The sequence below is a fragment of the Silurus aristotelis genome, assembly GCF_946808225.1.
Source record: "Silurus aristotelis genome assembly, chromosome: 11".
In the NCBI taxonomy this organism is placed as follows: domain Eukaryota; kingdom Metazoa; phylum Chordata; class Actinopteri; order Siluriformes; family Siluridae; genus Silurus; species Silurus aristotelis.
In genome coordinates this window covers 19,592,173-19,613,722 of record NC_139584.1, presented here as the reverse complement: position 1 = coordinate 19,613,722, position 21,550 = coordinate 19,592,173, and the positions used below count along the sequence as shown (strand labels likewise).

At 37.0% G+C, this 21,550-nt stretch overlaps 1 protein-coding gene across 6 annotated transcripts in view; it reads left to right on the top strand.

The window, feature by feature from the left end:
• The window catches only part of gapvd1 (GTPase activating protein and VPS9 domains 1), a 61,112-nt gene that overhangs the window by 877 nt on the left and 38,685 nt on the right, over window positions 1–21,550 (top strand). For all 6 annotated transcript variants that reach the window (XR_014535690.1, XR_014535691.1, XM_083554396.1 and 3 more), the window contains exons 2-6: window positions 8,452–8,665; window positions 15,290–15,557; window positions 16,042–16,617; window positions 20,859–20,945; window positions 21,094–21,228. Coding sequence is in view for 4 of the 6 variants with exons in the window: in XM_083554396.1 (XP_083410522.1) it covers window positions 8,481–8,665; window positions 15,290–15,557; window positions 16,042–16,617; window positions 20,859–20,945; window positions 21,094–21,228 (1,251 nt within the window). In the remaining 2 variants the exon portion in view is untranslated. The remainder of the gene's footprint in view (window positions 1–8,451; window positions 8,666–15,289; window positions 15,558–16,041; window positions 16,618–20,858; window positions 20,946–21,093; window positions 21,229–21,550) is intronic.

Sequence of the window (21,550 nt, the reverse complement as noted above, 5' to 3'; positions counted from 1 at the left end):
TTGAAAAACTCTGTTTTTGTGCCCAGGTCATTGATTTAGGCTTTAGCATGATGGATTACAATAGAAGAGGGATGCGGTCACGTGGACTTAATTTTCTGTTTGTGACGGATCAGAAGCTAGGAAGTGTGATGTCAATGAGGATGTGGCTGTAGCGCCGTGTGTCTGTACATGAATAGTCACATGCACGCTTGGGTTTCAGGGGAAATGGTTACTGCCCAGCCCTGGCCCTCCCTTCAGTCGAGTACAGTGTTAGTATTGGACAATAGGAAATGTGCCAAACACAAGGAGGGGAAGTGAAAATGTTTTGCATTCTGTGTGAATTGTAGCAGGTGCTCTATCGATTTACTGGAAGTGAAATTTAGTTTGGGGGGGATTTTTTTGGAGCAAAAACGAGCGGTGATACCAAAGAAAACAACAAATTGACATGCGAGGGGAGATGTTTTACATTTTCACAGTTTATTGGAATGGTTCCTTGCAGTGATCCTGTGGTCTGTCGTGTTTTTCGGTTCCTCACTCACAACTTTATTTCCCACCTGCAATTAGTTCCCATATGCGGATGAGAAGTCATTGCTGGTAGGAAGCAGCTCCTGCAGGACGTGCTCATATGTGCAAGCAAGAAATACCCAATCCTGTGTGCGTTAGTTTTACTTCCACAAACAAAAGCTAAATATGCCGGCTAGAAGTGCGATTAAAAAAACGATGCACTGTCTTTCTCTGTGGCTCGCAATCATACTTAACACCTCAAACCCAAAACTAAACTTCAGTACCATACTCTGGTGTGTACACTCCTGTGCAAAATGCAGTTACTGGATATTGGAAATATGGAAAAAGTAGGGTACTGATAATCTTGAAAAGATGTATATTGTCATGAAGGGTAATGATAATATATCTCTCAAACCTAGGTTCGTCTTAATTGCTCTGGCACAACAAACCTAATTTTGGCTCCAAAAATTAGGCTTGGGTTGATTGACAGTAGAATCAGGAAACGCGGATGGATTTCAACTTTTGTAATAGATGTCACATCGGATGATTTTAAATATGTGGGAAATTGGTGTGCATGCTGCTTTAATAGCTCCAAAAAGAAATTATGTTGTACTTTCATTTTGTCCCTTTTTTACTTCAGAGAAACTTTAATGAGCTGCTGTTTGACTTTAGAGTTCTGATGCATCTTGGCTTCCCTTGTCCATACCCTATACCAGATAAAGCCAAACTGGTTTAGCTCTAAAAACTTAAAGGCAGATTTCAATTCAAACTGACACATGGGTTGACATGCTACTTGACTACACCGTTATTATTAGGGCTGTCAATAGATAAAATTATTTAATAAAAATGATCAAACAGAAATGTGCGCTGCAATAATCACGCATTAATAATATTAGTGCTGTTAAAATTAATTTGCATTAACGCGTTTATTTTGAGAGCCCTTAAAAAAGAAAAAAAATTATATATACACATACATACATACAGTGAGGAAAATAAGTATTTGAACACCCTGCTATTTTGCAACTTCTCCCACTTAGAAATCATGGAGGGGTCTGAAATTGTCATCGTAGGTGCATGTCCCCTGTGAGAGACATAATCTAAAAAAAAAATCCAGAAATCACAATGTATGATTTTTAAACTATTTATTTGGTAAATAAGTATTTGAACACCTGTCTATCAGCTAAAATTCTGACCCCCAAGGACCTGTTAGTCTGCCTTTAAAATATCCACCTCCACTACATTTATTATCCTAAATTAGATGCACCTGTTTGAGGTCGTTAGCTGCATAAAGACACCTGTCCACCCCATACAATCAGTAAGAATCCAACTACTAACATGGCCAAGACCAAAGAGCTGTCCAAAGATACTAGACAAAATTGTACACCACCACAATGCTGGAAAGGGCTATGGGGAAATTGCCAAGCAGCTTAGTGGAAAAAGGTCCACTGTTGGAGCAATCATTAGAAAATGGAAGAAGCTAAACATGACTGTCAATCTCCCTCGGACTGGGGCTCCATGCAAGATCTCACCTCGTGGGGTCTCAATGATCCTAAGGAAGGTGAGAAATCAGCCCAGAACTACACGGGAGGAGCTGGTCAATGACCTGAAAAGAGCTGGGACCACCGTTTCCAAGGTTACTGTTGGTAATACACTAAGACGTCATGGTTTGAAATTATGCATGGCAGGGAAGGTTCCCCTGCTTAAACCAGCACATGTCCAGGCACGTCTTAAGTTTGCCAATGACCATTTGGATGATCCAGAGGAGTCATGGGAGAAAGTCATGTGGTCAGATGAGACCAAAATAGAACTTTTGGGTCATAATTCCACTAAACGTGTTTGGAGGAAGAAGAATGATGAGTACCATCCCAAGAACACCATCCCTACTGTGAAGCATGGGGGTGATAGCATCATGCTTTGGGGGTGTTTTCCTGCACATGGGACAGGGCGACTGAACTGTATTTAGGAGAGGATGACCCTGAGCATGAGCATGTATTGCGAGATTTTGGGGAACAACCTCCTTCCCTCACCCAATAGAGCAGGGTGTTCAAATACTTATTTTCCCTCACTGTATGTGTGTGTGTGTGTATGTATGTATATATGTGTATATATATATATATATATATATATATATATATATATATATATATATATATATATATATATATATATATATATATATATATATAATCTCATACACTCACCGGCCACTTTATTAGGTACACCTGTCCAACTGCTTGTTAATGCAAATTTCTAATCAGCCAATCACATGGCAGCAACTCAATGCATTTAGGCATGTAGACATGGTCAAGACGATCTGCTGCAAACTGAGCGTCAGAATGGGGAAGAAAGGTGATTTAGGTGACTTTGAACGTGGCATCGTTGTTAGTGCCAGACGGGCTGGTCTGAGTATTTTAGAAACTGCTGATCTACTGGGATTTTCACGCACAACCATGTCTAGGGTTTACAGAGAATGGTCCGAAAAATAGAAAATATCCAGTAAGTGGCAGTTCTGTGGGCGCAAATGCCTTGTTGATGCCAGAGGTCAGAGGAGAATGGCCAGAATGGTTTGAGCTGATAGAAAGGCAACAGTAACTCAAATAACCACTCGTTACAACCGAGGTATGCAGAAGAGCATCTCTGAATGCACAACATGTCAAACATCTTTTTAGACTGGTTTCTTGAACATGACAATGAGTTCGCTGTACTCAAATGGCCTCCACAGTCACCAGATCTCAATCCAATAGAGCACCTTTGGGATGTGGTGGAACGGGAGATTCCCATCATGGATGTGCAGCTGACAATCTGCAGCAACTGCGTGATGCTATCATGTCAATATGGACCAAAATCTCTGAGGAATGTTTCCAGTACCTTGTTGAATCTATGCCACGAAGGATTACGGCAGTTCTGACGGCAAAAGGGGGTCCAACCCGGTACTAGTAAGGTGTACCTAATAAAGTGGCCAGTGAGTGTGTGCGTTATGTATATAATGTATCTCTCTATCGGATCTAACGTTCCTAAAAATTCAGTCCCATTGCGAATTCCCGCAAATTGTAAGATAATCTGCAACTTGCTGTTGGTTAGGTTCCATATGAGAACACAAGAATTTTCAGAGCCGCGAGTTCCGAACCGCGAATTATCGCCGGTTGACTGTACGTGTGTGTGTGTGTGTGTGTGTGTGTGTGTGTGTGTGTGTGTGTATTTCAAGACCTGCTAAACTATGATTATTTTGTGTATGACTTTCCAAAAACATTGCAGTATATTAGTAAACTTATGATTAAACAAGTACTCAAAAATACTCATATTCTTCTTTTTTACCCTAATAAAAAAGTTGAGGCAAATGATGTGAATTAGGAATGATCCTGCATGGTCATTTTGAACAGTTTCATTTTATCAGACACTTCCTGGAAGTTGCACCCCCTTCTCAAATCCCACATGGTCTTGCTTTATATGGAGATGCTTGAATGGGTACGCTAGCTTTTTGTCAAGGCAAATAGAGATAATTTTGGGTTGATTAATGTCAAATAAAATGTAAGCCTATTTAATTTGTCATTCACGAATTCAGGAGTTGCTTGTTTTATTTAGCTCGATGTTAGAATAGATGTGATTAGAGCAGCATATTTGCTGTTAACAAAGTGTATGCAAGGCAATTGCAGCCCATATCCTGTGAACATTGAATTGTTGATTCTGCACAAAAAATGACTGGCAGTATAGTACTATGTGACACTGTGTCTCAACTAGTCACTAGTGTCAATAAGAGACACTGAGTCTCATATGTCACACTTGTGTATTATTCTAGACCTATTGTTGCTAACATTTAATGATTTTCCTTTTATTGTGTTTGGACATAAAAGAACTCGTAAATCTGCCAAAATGAGTCTATATGACATTGATACACAGCCAGGTGATAAGTCATGCCCACTGCATTGAGTTTTAAAGAGAAATGGTGTTTGTCAATCTTTTTAATTGCTCTGTAGGATCTTGCTACTGTTATGAAAACCAGGTGAATAGATTTTTTTTTTTTTCTCTGATGTGCCATCTAAGGCAGAGGTCCTCAACAAGGTCCCTTTTGCAAGAACATTTTGGGGAAAATGTCCACTATATCATTTATTATTTATTTTCCCATTTAAGTGCCATAATCCAAATTTACATATTACACAAGATCAGAAAAATCATTTTCACGCTTGCAGCAGGTTCAGCTAATTATTAACATGAACATTAAACAAACAACACTTGAAAGTTTCTTAGTGTGGACATCCTCCTTTGCAGGCATCTGGATTAAAACAGAGATGCAAAATCCAGACATAGCTGCAAAAGCTCTGAATCTTTACTTCCTTTTCCAGTTTTTTTAATTCGCTTAGACAGGCAAATAAAAAACATATGGAACAGCTTGGACATTTGCATAATGTTTTTAGTCATTGTTGCCCATCCCTCCTCATTGGTACTTTATTATTTCATGGAAATGAGCCCAGAGCTCTCACTGAACAAAAGTTATGGAAAGCTGCTATAATGACTTATGTGACTGTTAAATATAAGCCATTAATAAATAAATAAACGATTGTTCTGATTATTTTGTAAAATAATTGTAGTTGTATGCAGTTGCTTTGGAATAGTTTAATGTAAATTCAATGTAAACAAATGACTTTTACTCATCTCTCTCTCTCTCTCTCTCTCTCTCTCACATTTTATAACGTGTGTATATGTGTGTGTAAATACGGGGGCATGCTGATTACAGTTACCTTTTAGCAGGCAAAATTCTATTTGATTAGCTTTGGGAACTTTGCATGACATAAAATTGTCCTGAAAATCTTTGCCTTGATCCATCATCAGTGAACAAAATGATAATAGAGGAATATAAAATGTGCTCTACCTGAGATAAGCCTTTACTGCTTTTTACTGAGAAGATAGTGATTTTATTAGTGGACGGCAGTTCTTGAATAATCAAATATATTTCAAAACATTTTTCTCATATCTTCGTCTTTTGTCTGCTTCCTCTAATGGCCAATCATCCGTCTCCATATTCCTATGTCCTCTAAAATCTTCTGTGCATATGACCCAACCATCTCAATCGCACCTCTCGTTGTCTCCAAAACGTCCTACATGCGGGGTCCCCCTAATAAATTTGTTTCTAATTCTGTCCATCTATGTCATTCCCAATGAAAACCTCAACATCTTCAGCTCTGCTACCTCCAGCTCCACCTCCAGTCTTTTACTCAATGCCACTGTCTCTAAAACCATACAACATCGCAGGTCTCACCACAGTCCTATAAACATATAAACTTATAAACATATCAACTCCAATTCTAAAATAGATTTGGGGAAAAATGTCATGTTGCGATTTATGACATTTGTATATCATTCTGTTTTTATTTATATTTTACACAGCATCGCAACTCTTTTGGGATTGGGGTTGTACATGCAGCTAATGGAAGAGGCTCACTGTGAGCCACACTTTAGATGCCAAAAAAGCCTTTGAGGGGCTGGAGTAGCTATATTTTTGGACAGTATTTTAACACTGTTATCCTTCTGCAGTGGTCATGACAGGAGGAAATTTTCTCAGTACAGTTTTCACATGGCACTTGTCAGGGATGCCCACGTTTCTCTGTTGTTCACCCCAGAAAATCCATAGCACATAGTGAGATTCATTACTTTTCTGTAATACTTTGCATTGAATATCTTTATATAAAGACGACACACTATTACATGTTAGCAACACAGTTAAATAGATTTCATTTAATTTATGTGTTTAATTCTTATAGATTATTATCTGGATATAATATAATATAACCTATATCAAATCTGCATTAACACATTTAAACAAGTCATCCTCTCAGTTCATTATTTGACATGTATACTAACAGTATCTAGCTTTATTTAAGTCTTAGGTTTTTCCATCACTATATATATCTTACATATATATGTTTTTGTGTATAAACATCATAGATATAGTCTTGAGTCATTGGTCAGCACTGCAGTTATATCTACAAGTCCAAATTCTATAATTAAAACTTTTTTTTTTTTTTTTTTCCCCATACATGAATTACTAGTCTAAGCTTCAAACATTCACTTTTAAATGTATTGCAATGAAAAGGCCAACCTTCTTGTGTGAAATATGCAAGATGCTGGTCTCGCTTTACCACTGGGCCTTTGTTTTGAGACTTCTTACATGGTTATGGTTAAATCCTGGCCGTCTTGTCATGGCAACCAGTCGAATTCAATTTGTCATTACCGTAGACATTAAAAGATTTCACTTAATGTAGCAGTCTGTTCAAGCGTGAGAACCAGCATTTTGGCTCAATAATAACATCTTATTTCTACCTGGTGTGCTGCTTTAAAATCCCCTCATAATAGCCTTAAATAGCATTCTCACACTCCATTATTTCTTATTTCTTTCTCCATTATTTCTTAATTTTCTCAGAATGGAGTGATAAATGTGTTCTAGCTGACATATGGGAGAAAGTGGACTGTGGTCATTTAATGATTTGTGAGCAGTATATAATTTACCAGGGACCCCCTTTGTCTTTTATCTATGCTTGGAATCTGCCATGAGGGCATACTGGGTTCATTGGGGTACTAATATCTCTTGTTTTACTACACACAAGGTGCTGACAGTAAATAGAATTATGAGGGATATAATGTCTTTTATTTGTTTCTAATAAGCAGTTAGGAATTTTCAGAGATACAATGTGGATTCCGAGGATAGCATGTCCTGAATCTGTTGGGATTCAGGATGGGCCAATCTTAAAATCAGTAAAAAAATAAAATAATAAAAATCAACTAATTTGCTACAAAAATGGTTAATATGAAGTTACTCACCCCTAAGAAATGTTATTGAATGAAGTGCTCCTCATCTTCCAATTGTAATTGCTGTTTAGTAGATTCTGTAAGCACCTACAAACACAGTATCTCACAAAAGTGAGTGTGAGAATTGTATTTAAGTTTAAAATGCCCTGAACAGAAGGAGCTTTGGGCTTTTTCTGTCATGTGAAACTGAACTGTAGTCCTTGTAGTCTCCTGTCAGGTTAGTGTTGATGCAAATTATCTCCACATTCTGGTGACAAATATCTTTTTTTTTTCTTCTATTATTTCATAGTGGAATTTCTCAAAATCATATAAAACAAAAAATAAAAATAGAAATTTGGGGGGGGGGGGAATCTTTAGTAACTACAATAGATTGAATTTGACTCATCAATTAGTCCTTTAGACTCAAGCTCTAAGCAGCCCCATTGCATACCACCAGCATAAATATCATGGTTCAATCTGGGTATGGTATTCTTTGCGTTAGGTGCTGTCTTGCTTTGTGCAAAATATCTCTTTTAGAATTATGCTTGAAAAGTTCTACCTTGGGCTTTTCAGACCATGCCACAAGAATCGATCAGGGAGCATGAAGTCTAATCTGACTTTAACCCCACTGAAAGTCTTTGGGATTTACTGAAGAAAACCTTGGTGGTTTGAAATGAATGCAACTTTGGATGGAAATAAATATTTTGGCATTTTGTATGGTTGAAACCACAATGAATGCATGACATACAGGTGGTGAAATGAAATATTCAGTCATGAAATGTATGTGTGTATGTGTATATAAAAACAACACCCAGAAACACAAGACAACAGTAAATCTTCCTTCAGTTCTATGTTTTTGTCTAAATATTTTTGTAAATACTTCAGTTTAAAAAAAATAATAATAATAATAATAAAATATATATTTATTTATTTTATATATATTATTAATGTCATTTTATCAATGTAAGGTAAATGAACCTACGAGAAGCTCATGATACTTATTTTCTCCCTATGACTGCATATGGACTTTTCCTATTGTTTTTATAGCATTTATTATTGACATAGTCAGCATTACCATAAGTGATTTAAAGCTTTAGAAGGAGCAAAGATTTTCTGTTGCTGGTCATTAAATGATTATTGTATAGCTGGTTATTCAACATTGTCTTTTTTGTTTTCTGCCCTTTTTAGTGTTTTCTGCCCGGTGGCCAAGCTAAAAGATGGTGAAGCCAGACATTCACACTCTGGCCCACCACCTGAAACAGGAGAGGCTATATGTTGCTTCAGAGAAACAGCTTATCCAGCGTCTCAATTGTGAAGTACTAAAGACAGCAGAAAGGCTCTATCGTTCAGCCTGGATAGCCAAACAACAGAGGATTAACCTTGATCGCCTCATTCTCACCAGGTAACTTCAACAGGAAAGCATAGGAAATTAAGTTTGAAGAAAAACTAAACTTTATGCTATTTATATGTTCTAAATCTGACTAAATATGAACTTTTTTGTGTACATAGAATCTCATAGAATAAAATAAATAAATAAATAAATAAATAAATAAATAAATAAATAAATAAATAAATATATCACACCACCTATTTCAGTCAAGTAATTTGTAATTAAAGTAATTTTAAATCTGATATGTCATGATTCCAGTTGCTTGGACTATAGATTTTAATTAATTAGAAGTTAATTTAAGTTTGACTTCTACATTGTATCTTTAATTTACAAAAGGCTTACATGCTATGCTCTATTATCAGTCAGCTCATGCATATTCATGGTACAGCTACAATCTGCCAGTGTCTGCTTAGAAACAAGCTACAGAAATGCAAACAAAGGCACCCCTATCCTGGGTGACAAGGACTTGTGACAATGTGGTGTGAAAGCCAGCTGGATGCCAGAAAGTTGCGTATTCACTCTTTTTTTTTTTTTTTACCTGGAAAGCCACTATCAGGCAAGGGAATGTGCTGACCATGTATTCATTAGAAAAATTTGCATAGGTTGAAAAAGATATGAAAGCCTAAGCTTACTCAAGCTAAACCTACTCTAAATAAGTAAAACCCCATGGGGACAGTCCTGATTGAATAGACTAAACACAGGAGAAATGCTACTGTCTTCTGATAATGAAGAGAAAGTGCTTCCTACACTTAGGCAGTGTCACTATTGATGTAAAAAAATAAAAAAATAAAAATCACAGCAAGCATTACTTAGATGGGAAACCCCGCACATAAGATTCAGTAGAGCATCTGTCAGGGCAAGGGATGCGGTCAGCAATTATTATTTGTGAGTTATGCAGTTTAACCAGTAACCTCTTAAAAACAAAACACAACTCACCTAAATTCCTGTTTGGCAACTTAAAATAGTCTCCTCTACTGTGATTTTTTCTCAATGTTTAGGAGCTCTGTAGTTTGACACCTGGAGTTACTTGAAATGGTTCAAAAAGAACTGGTTACTTTTTTCTGTGGTTAAAAAGCAGATAAGCGAATAAAACATGAAATATTCAGCAATTATGTTTAGCAAATACAAAAAATGAAATTCAAGCAGACAACCAAAAACCTGAAATGTGCATTTTGCACAAATTTAAAATGAATGCACGCTAAATATCCAGAGAACAAGAACCTAAAAAAAATGTGGTTGATCACAACAGGACTCTAAACACTGTGATCTATAGAAAGTAGAATAAAATTTTAAGTTGTGTATTTGTGCGTGGTATTTATTTCATTCATTATTGTTTCTGTTCTTTTATTTGTTATTGTTTGTCTATACATCTTTTATATGAATTTTGTTTGGCAAAATTGTTTAAACATTTTATCACTAATCACACGTGTAATATCAGTAATGTGACAGAAAAGCTTATGAAGAAGAAATAATATTTTTCTTCTGTTTTTTATTTTGTAAAATAAGATTTTTAGCATGTATTTTTATTATTTATTCTTCCTATTGAAAGCTGCATGTGCTATTTTGCCATGCAATGTCTGTAAAATACAATCATAAAATTATTAAGTTATTATAGAATCTGAAGAAATTTATATCATTAATATTTGATTTGCTTATCTATCTATCTATCTATCTATCTATCTATCTATCTATCTATCTATCTATCTATCTATCTATCTATCTATCTATCGGGATGTAACGGTACAAATTCACCGTTCGGTAGTTTTTAAGTTACGGTTCGGTTTAATTTTATTAAGGTTGAAGGGGGAAGGAATGCAAAACATAAAATAGCTTGTAATTTTTTATTGAAGCAGTTTATTGTTGTTGTTATTATTAATATTTGTGACCAACATTTGAACAGTTTACATTTTTAAAACAATTTTAAATAAAATGCAAAAAAAAATCTAATATTTTATATTTTTTATAAAAAAAAGAATAATCAAATGAATGCAATATACTTTTTTAATATATTGATTGAATTGATTTATCAATTGAATTGGATTAAACATTTCTTTTTGCGCGTTTGCCATAGAGATACACAAACAACATGGCAGCGAGCAAGCAAAGGTAGCAGTACCACCAATTTACTGCAGCACCTCAAACAGAGGCATGCTGTCGAGTGAGAGAGATGTAGGGCCCTACGAAATGAACAAGACAGCGGCAGCACAGGACTGCGGTTAAGCAGCTGCATCTTGAAAATACACGGTTAAGCAGCCGCACTTTGTTTAGTGTTGCGCGTCTAATCGTACACTTACGGTATGGGTGGTGGGAGCGGTCAAAATACATGTAAAGACGCTTCAGAACGGCGTTTCCGATAAGAAACAGAAAAATCAGAGCATTTGAATCACCATATTCAAACACTCATAAAACATTTTTTGAGGTTTGCACAATCTTTCAAATTATTCTTATTTAGAATCTCCCTGTCTATTATATTCTTATTTCTAATTTCAACTCATTTTACTGTGGAGTTAAGAAAAGTAAAGGCAAAATCACTCCAAGCATCACCGCATTTTTAACCATGTTCCACATTTATAGGTTTGCTCAATCTTTCAAATTATTTTTATTTACAGTGTCCCTGTCTATTTTATCTCATTTTACTGTGGAGTTTTGGAGAAAAGTAAAGGCAAAATCACTCAAAACCTCAGGTGCATTTTCAATCATGTACCACATTTAAACACTCATGAAACATTTTTCTTTGTAGGTTTGCTCATTTTATGTTATGTTACGTTCTATTTTCACAATTTACAATGGCAGGGCCTGCCATCTTGTATTTTTGGCTTGTTGTTTTTGATTGCACTTTAACCCAAAGTGGGTTATAATCCCAGAAGGGTAAATAAACTTTATTTAATAAAGTTAACTTTTTTTGAACATTTTCTTTGTCATATGCAGATTGGTTTTAAATCGCAAATCTGATTTTTTGTGAAAATATCGCCCAGCCCTAGTTAGACCCCATTTGGGTAATACAGATGTGTATGTAAGTGTGCATTTTACATTTAAATATAACATTTTCTAAGGATATTTATTTCAGCATATTTCTTTACTTACATCCTTCATTCATTCACTCCTGTCATAAGAGTCATGATTTTCTCCTTTTCAAAGAAGTTTTTGAAGCTGGACATAAAACGCTAAAGAATCAATAAACACAAGCACTATGGATTCAAGAATCAAAATGTTTCTTTTTATTCAACCTTTCATTTGACCAAGTTGTATCCTGCATATAACTATGTTTCTGACAAATAGCACACTGACACTACACTGAACTCTTTTAAAATGTTTTTTTTTCTTATACCCCTGGCATTGTTGTGTATGTTTTGAAGTTTAAAAATTTTTCTCCCATGACTCCTCTGGATCATCCAAATGGTCATTGGCAAACTTAAGACGTGCCTGGACATGTGCTGGTTTAAGCAGGGGAACCTTCCCTGCCATGCATAATTTCAAACGTCTTAGTGTATTACCAACAGTAACCTTGGAAACAGTGGTCCCAGCTCTTTTCGGGTCATTGACCAGCTCCTCCCGTGTAGTTCTGGGCTGATTTCTCACCTTCCTTAGGATCATTGAGACCCCACGAGGTGAGATCTTGCATGGAGCTCCAGTCCGAGGGAGATTGACAGTCATGTTTAGCTTCTTCCATTTTCTAATTATTGCTCCAACAGTGGACCTTTTTTCACCAAGCTGCTTGGCAATTTCCCCGTAGCCCTTTCCAGCCTTGTGGAGGTGTAGAATTTTGTCTCTAGTGTCTTTGGACAGCTCTTTGGTCTTGGCCATGTTAGTAGTTGGATTCTTACTGATTGTATGGGGTGGACAGGTGTCTTTATGCAGCTAACGACCTCAAACAGGTGCATGTAATTTAGGATAATAAATGTAGTGGAGGTGGACATTTTAAAGGCAGACTAACGGGTCGTTGAGGGTCAGAATTCTAGCTGATAGACAGGTGTTCAAATACTTATTTGCAGCTGTAGCATACAAATAAATAGTTTAAAAATCATATATTGTGATTTCTGGATTTTTTTTTTTTTTTAGATTATGTCTCTCACAGTGGACATGCACCTACGATGACAATTTCAGACCCCTCCATGATTTCTAAGTGGGAGAAGTTGCAAAATAGCAGGGTGTTCAAATACTTATTTTCCTCTCTGTGTGTGTGTGTGTATATATGTGTGTGTGTGTGTGTGTGTGTGTGTGTGTGTGTGTATATGTGTGTATATACAGTGGGTACGGAAAGTATTCAGACCCCCTTAAATTTTTCACTCTTTTTTAGCAGCCATTTGCTAAAATCATTTAGGTTAATTCTTCTTCCTCATGAATGTACACATAGCACCCCATACTGACAGAAAAACACAGAAATGTTGACATTGTTGCAGATTTATTAAAAAAGAAAAACTGAAATATCACATGGTCCTAAGTATTTAGACCCTTTGCTCAGTATTTAGTAGAAGCCCCCTTTTGATCTAATACAGCCAGGAGTCTTTTTGGGAAAGATGCAACAAGTCTTTCACACCTGGATTTGGGGATCCTCTGCCATTCCTCCTTACAGGTCCTCTCCAGTTCTGTCAGGTTGGATGGTAAACGTTGGTGGACAGCCATTTTAGGTCTCTCCAGAGATGCTCAATTGGGTTTAAGTCAGGGCTCTGGCTGGGCCATTCAAGAACAGTCACGGAGTTGTTGTGAAGCCACTCGTTCGTTATTTTAGCTGTGTGCTTAGGTTCATTGTCTTGTTGGAAGGTAAATCTTCGGCCCAGTCTGAGGTCCAGAGCACTCTGGAGAAGGTTTTTGTCCAGGATATCCCTGTACTTGGCCGCATTCATCTTTCCCTTGATTGCAACCAGTCGTTCTGTCCCTGCAGCTGAAAAACACACAGTTGATGAGCAGTGCCTGGTTTTCTCCACACATACCGCTTAGAATTAAGGCCAAAAAGTTATATCTTTGTCTCATCAGACCAGAGAATCTTATGTCTCCCCGACTTGGAGTCCTTCATGTGTTTTTTTTTTTTAGCAAACTCCATGCAGGCTTTCATGTTTCTTGCACTGAGGAGAGGCTTCCGTCGGGCCACTCTGCTATAAAGCCCCGACTGGTGGAGGGCTTCAGTGATGGTTGACTTTCTACAACTTTCTCCCATCTCCCGACTGCATCTCTGGAGCTCAGCAACAGTGATCTTTGGGTTCTTCTTTACCTCTCTCGCTCTTCTTCCCAGATAGCTCAGTTTGGCCGGACGGCCAGCTCTAGGAAGGGTTTTGCTCGTCCCAAACGTCTTCCATTTAAGGATTATGAAGGCCACTGTGCTCTTAGGAACCTTCAGTGCAGCAGAAATTTTTTTGTAACCTTGGCCAGATCTGTGCCTTGCCACAATTCTGTCTCTGAGCTCTTCAGGCAGTTCCTTTGACCTCATGATTCTCATTTACTCTGATATGCATTGTGATCTGTAAGGTCTTATATAGACAGGTGTGTGGCTTTTCTAATCAAGTCCAATCAGTATAAACAAACACAGCTGGACTCAAATGAAGGTGTAGAACCATCTCAAGGATGATCAGAAGAAATGGATAGCACCGGAGTTAAATATATGAGTGTCACAGCAAAGGGTGTGAATACTTAGGACCATGTGATAATTCAGTTTTTCTTTTTTAATAAATCTGCAACAATTCTGTGGTTTTTTTTGTCAATATGGGGTGCTATGTGTACATTAAAGAGGAGGAAAAATGAACTTAAATGATTTTAGCAAATGGCTGCAATATAAAAAAGAGTGAAAACTTTTAAGGGGGTCTGAATACTTTCCGTACCCACTGCTCTTGTGTGTGTGTATTTTTATATATATATATATATATATATATATATATATATATATATAATATAATATAATATATAGGTCTGGGGTTCAAGCCCCAGTATCGCCAAGCTGCCACTCTTGGGCCCTTGAGCAAGGCCCTTAACCCTCTATGCTCCGGGGGTCCCTTACGAGGGAAATATCAAGGTCCGTGACATGGGGCCGCCTTCCCGTGGGCTCACCACCTGCAGGAGGGACCGTAAGGGACAGTGCTGTGAGGATTGGGCAGCAGTCAAAGGCGGGGGCCTGCTTAGACTGCTGCCCCCGCGACCCGAATTACGGATAAGCGGGAGCAAATGAAAAAAAAAAAAAATGAATATATATATATATATATATATATATATATATATATATATATATATATATATATATATATATATATATATATATATATATATATAATAGCATCTTGGAATTGCATGTTTTTTTGTAACCATGATGATGGCTGCCAGCTACATGTACATACCACTCAAGTACATTTTATGATGGTTTTTGCAGCACGATAATAATTTCTGACACAGTCCAAAACATATTTTAATGAACGAGGAACATGACGAATATGATGACTTGACCTCCAAATGCGCAACTTCAGGATCTTAAAGGATCTGCTGCTATTGTCTTGGTGCCAGATACCAGAGCATGCTTTTAGAGTCAGAACTGTTTTGGTTTACACAATATTATGTTTGTTATAGCTTGATTGGTGTATGAAGATCAATTTACATGGATAGATTAAATAACTACAAAACAATGTTTTAGACTCACTGCATTTCTTTTCACAGTGCTGAGGCATCCCCAGCTGAATGCTGCTTGCATGCTAAGGTGTTGGAGAGTACACAGTTTGTTGATGGCTACAAGACTCTGGGCTTTCAGGAGAGTATCTATGGAGAGTTCCTCGGGCGACTGAGGGAAAATCCACGCCTGGTGGCCTCGTGTCTGGTTGCTGGGGAAAAACTTAACCATGAACATACACAAGGAGTGATTCATACTGTATTTACCTCACTTTATGGCAACTGCATCATGCAAGAGGATGAAATTTACCTACTACAAGTACAAAAAGAGAACAACCAGACACCAACATAAATCTGATTTTAATTTAATTTAAACCAGGGGTCACCAACCTTTTTGAAACTGCGAGCTACTTGTTGGGTACCGATTAATGTGAGGGGCTATCAGTTTGATACACAGTTTTCAGTTTGATCTGAAATAACAAATGTGCTCAATTTACCTTTTATTATATGTTGTTATTATTAATAATCAATGATATTCATCTATGTGAAGACACTGATCATGTTAATGATTTCTCATAATAATTATCGACAATGATTTAACAAAGTAGGAAACAGCTATTTTTAGAAAAGGCTCGCGGGCTACTCATGTGGTCCTTGCTGGCTACCTGGTGCCCGTGGGCACCAGGTTGATGACCCCTGATTTAAACAGTATACATTCTAAATTTTATCTGGCTTTTGCTATTTTAAAAAATAATAAACCTAATCTTTTTTTTTTTTTTTTTTTTTTTTTTACACATTTCTAGGTCCTGCGTTACCTTGTTGAGTTTGAACTTAAGGAGAGTGATAATCCACGTCGTCTGCTAAGGCGGGGCACGTGTGCTTTCAGTATCCTGTTCAAGCTATTCTCTGAGGGTCTTTACTCTGCCAAGCTATTTCTTACTGCCACCTTACATGAGCCCATTATGCAGTTACTGGTGGAGGATGAAGACCACCTAGAGACTGATCCAGCCAAAGTGACTGAAAGATTTACCCCAACACAACAGGAGCGCCTGTTCGGGGAAAAGGGGTCTGATTCTTACTTTCAAAAAGTTCAGGCCGTTGTTGAATCCAACCAAGCCAAGCTGGTGGCTCTTGTTAACTCATTTATTGGCTATTTGAAGCGAAACACCTACTGCTTTCCTCAGAGCTTGCGTTGGATTGTATCACAGCTGTATAAGTCACTGGCACAAGTGGAGGGGCTGGAGTTTGGGGAGGTGAGGACCATGTGCACAGACCTGTTGCTGACTTGTTTCATCTGCCCAGCCATTGTCAACCCTGAACAGTATGGAATCATATCCGATGCTCCCATAAATGAAGTGGCACGCTTCAATCTAATGCAGGTAGGGTTTGCCATATGTCTTTATATGCACAGTAAGTAGACAGTCTAAGTATGCTGACATCATGGTTTTTACAAAATAATATAATATATAGGACATTTTAAATTTGCATATGCTGCTACAGGTTATCATTTCAAACATGCAAAAAAAGTGGTGATGGACAGGTTGACGGACAAGGTCAGACAGGAGTCTCTGTAGTGGTGAGAGTAGGGAGCAGGTTGAGAAGAGCCTAAAGAGGTGGAGGTACACGCTGGAGAGAAGGGGAATGAATGTCAGTAGAAGTAAGACAGAGTACATGTGTGTGAATAAGAGGGAGAGCAGTGGAGTGGTGCATTTGCAGGGAGAAGAGGTGGAGAAGGTGGAGGAGTTCAGGTACCTGGGGTCAACAGTACAAAGTAATGCAGAGTGTGTTAGAGAAGTGAAGAAAAGAGTGCAGGCAGGGTAGAGTGGGTGGAGAAGAGTGGCAGGAGTGATTTGTGGTAGAAGAGTATCTGCACGAGTAAAAGGGAAAGTTTATAAGACTGTGGTGAGACCTGCGATGTTGTATGGTTTAGACACAGTGACGTTGAGTAAAAGACAGGAGGTGGAGCTGGAGGTAGCAGAGCTGAAGATGTTTTAGTTGGGAGTGGCGACGATAGATAGGATTAGAAACAAGTTTATTAAAGGGACACCGCTTTTAAGATGTTTTGGAGACAAAGTGAGGGAGGTGCGATTGAGATGGTTTGGACATGTGCAGAGGAGGGACATGGGGTATATCAGCAGAAGAATGCTGAGGATGGAGCCACTGGGAAGGAGGAAAGAGAAAGGCCAAGGAGGAGGTTTATGGCTGTGGTGAGGGAAGACATGCAGGTAGTTGCTGTAAACGAGGCAGATGTAGAGGACAGGGGTGGAATGGAGACTGATTATCCGCTGTAGTCAATTAATCAATTGGCGAATTATTAAAAATGTGAAAATTGTTTCTGATCAATTTTTCCTATTTTCTCAGCTTAAAATCTATTCATCTTTTCCTGTTTTTAATGTGTTTATCCTTTTTAACAATAAATGCACAGGTGATTTAAGTTAATATTTATTTGCAATTTTGGCAATTTAACATTTTCACACATGCCAAGAGGCATTTTCCAGCAAGTATGACATCTGGAACCAGTTAAATGTTTGTATACATCTCTTTCTTCAGGGTTTTTTTTTAATTGTCTTTATTATTTGCGACATTGTACATTAATAATAAACACATCCAAACTATTAAAAGTTGTGTCCACACATTTGACGGGTACTGTATCTGTTCAAAAACAAAGCAAAGACTTATCATAATTTTCCAGTTCCTAAATGAATAGTCTGCATGCAGTCTGCTTGCAGATACATTCTTTGTGGATAATGAAACAGCTACAGTATTGTGCAGAAGTATTAGGCACTTGTAAACGAAAAAAAAAGTGTTGTTTATTTTGATCAAGAGAAATCCAAATCAATATTTTGTGTGACCACCCTTTGCCTGCAAAACAGCATCAATTCCTCTAGGTACACTTGCACAAAGTGCAAAGTTCCTCTAGGTACACTTTTTGAACAAACTCGGCAGGTATGTTGTATGAAACTTTTTGGAGAAGTACCCACGTGTTCTGTGGATGCAGGAAGCCTCAATTCCTTCTGTCTATTCATATAATAATACTGGACTGACTCAATGATGTTGTGAGATCAGGACTCTGTGGGGACCAAACCATCGCTTCCAGGACTCCATGTACTTTGCTATGCTGAAGATGGTTCTTACTGACGTTGGCTGTTTGTTTGAGGTCATTGTTCTGCTGCAGAATAAATTTCATTAGGATAAATCAGATGCCTCCTTGATGGTACTGCATGATGGATAAATATTTGCCTGTAGGACACTATTAATCCTGATCAAATCTCCAACTCTAGCTCCAAACTTGCAAGTAATCTTCACCATGGCTCACGTTTGCCTGCAGATGCTCATTATTTTATCGTCTCCAGTCCTTTGGGAAACAATTTTATTGCTACAGCCAAATAAACAAAATTCTTTGTGCTTTTTCCAAAATAGCTTTAACAGCATATCTTGAAACCCCTTGAATCTTTGCTTGGCAGAGACCTTGCTGATGCAGGATAAACTACCTTGTCTCTTGTTGCTGTTCAGTCTTGCCATAGTGTAATACCTGTAACATGAATCTGCCAAAAGAGTTTGGCTGATAATTTTAAGCCTCCTACACAACTGTTTTTGATTCAGTTAATGACTGTGTGTCAACATACATATGAAGTTGTTGATGACCATTAGCTTGGTATAATTGATTAATCATGCACCGACCGACTCTGATCCTACAAAATTACCGTTACTTTTTGCGTCAGTGTGATTTGGATTTTTCTTCTGTTCATTTACTTTTCATTTTGTTAACTGATAAACACTTATTTTTGTATTCTCACTCAATTGCCTAAAACTTTTGCACAGTACTGTATATCATAAAATATATAAAAATGTAGCTTTCTAAATAACAAATTGATATGGTCTTATTATGGTTAAATTACTTTTGTCTATGAAAAAAGACATGCCTTTGGATATCAGACACATGTATGCATATAATCTACATTTTACACAGCAGTCATGTGAAGATAAATTTACACCCTCTCAATTTTATTTCTGTACATATCAGTACATAATAAAAACAGGTTGTAAAATTGGTTAAATACTACATCAGACAAACAACACATGACATGTTACACTGTAATTGTTTATTTTATAAAAACTAAGTAGCAGCCAGGTCCTGCTAATCAAGTGTATAGGATTAAGTGATCATCAGAAAATGTGACCATGTCTACACAAGCTGAACTTTTAGTAGTTTGCTTGTCTGGAGCATTCTGGTGCATGTTAACACAATGCCAAAAAGGAAAAACATCAACAATGATCTTAGAGAATCAACTGTTGAGGGAAGAGGGAACAATCTGAGAAGGGTTCAATTTGTGTAGCATGCACACTAACAATACTCTGTCCAATTTCTTTAATTTGGAGCATGGCACTTGATGTGACTGATGTTAGCTTACCATGCCGTTTGAGCCATATATTTTTCTAGTGTCCAGAATTGCATTGCTACTGGCTTAATTACTCTATTATCATATTAGATGTTCTTCAAATCAAAACTAAGGTCTGCCCTAATGTAGCAGTATGAGTTGTTTCAAAGACTAAAGCGAGTTTAAGTTTAAACTATTTTTATCATTTATGTCTGTACTGGCCACACACTATTTTAATTCACTAAAAATTTAATAAAACCCACAGGTCTCATTCAGTGGCTCACGGGTAGGATCCTGCATATAACAAAAATAGATACTTTCTAAAAAGGAACTCTGATTTCCTAGACAGATGGCATTCGTTTAGAACTTACTTGTAAACTCTGTGCCCTGCCTAACTTTTAATTTATTTTTTAATCTGACCTTTTTTAATTTCTTCTGTTATTTTGTGTTCTTTTTTTTTCTGTGAGGCACCTTTGGGATTTAGTGTTTTAATAGGAAGTGGTGGAGATTAATAAAGCATTGTTCTTATACCCCTATAATGTTTTTGTTTTGGGTATTGTTTAGTATTGCTTTCTGTAATGTTGTGTTTCTTACTCTATCTTTCTAAATAAATAGCATGATTTCATTGGAACATATGCCCATACATGCAGTTATCTAATAAACCTCTAATGAGGCAGCAGGATTGGGATAAAATTATGCAGATACAGTTCAAGAATGCCAGTCCATGCTCCTATATGTTAGATTTACAAGATTGTGGTTGTTAATGCCAGGTGGGTTGGTTCGAGTATTTCAGAAACGCTGACCTTTTGGGATTTTCACGCTATTTTTAAAGTTTACACAGAATGGGGTATTAAAAAAAATAATAATAATAAAATAAAATAAAAAATAAATTCCACTGAAAGTTTTAAAGGCTGTTGTGGGATGAAAATCATTGTTAAAGAGAAAGGGCAGTGGTGAATTTCTTGGATGTTTTTATTCTTTTTCTTTTTTTTTTTTTTTCTTTTTTTTTTTAAGTTTATTTTCATACTGTGGTTAAATTCTTAATTCTAATAAAAAAAAAAAAAACTGCATTTATGCATTTATCTGCAGCATGTATTAACAGTCACACCCAGGAGCATATTACATTACTGCTTTTTTAGGGGTTCACTGTTAAAGACAACAATAAATGAGCAGGGCTGTGAATCTTTTCTTTCATGTCTGGGTTGAACATGATTTATTAATCATATCTGATATTATCACAGGTGGGGCAGTTGCTACAGCAGTTAGCCATGGCTGATACAGATGAGGGAGATCCTCGACGGAAGAGCAATTTGTCAAAATTTGACAAAGTAAGAGTGCGTGTGTTTGTGTGAATGTGTGTGTTTATGAACCATTTTATATATTTTATTTATTTGTTGTTTTTTTTTATTGTTTCTTGTTATCCTTTGTGCAATAAGCTGTGGTTGCACTGCTTAACTGTTTGGTTTGTCTCCCTAGAGTTGTGTTGCGGCCTTTTTGGATGTAATGACTGGTGGACGAATTGTGGAAACCCCTCCCATGTCTTCAGTGGACCTTTTAGAGGGTCTCACACGAACTGTTGTTTATATCACAAACAACCAGCTCCTGGCTTTGGTAACATAATAAATATTTAATTAGCTGTTGTTAGGCTTGTGCAGTGTTGATTGTTCTCTGCTTTTGTTTCCATTTTAGACAGTAGACAGGAATAATACTAATATTTTGGCAATCAGCGAATGTTTTCCTTCAGTGACAGTCACTTCTTTGGGTGAAGTTTCCAAACAACTGAAGATACCAGTAGTATCTGAACAAATGAATTTATGCAAATATAAAAATAATTCTTGTGACCAGACATGCATCATTCAGCAAGGAGGCACATAACTCACAGAATAACTTTGCGCAGAAAGGCAATGCCAAAATTCGAGCAAAGTATATAAAA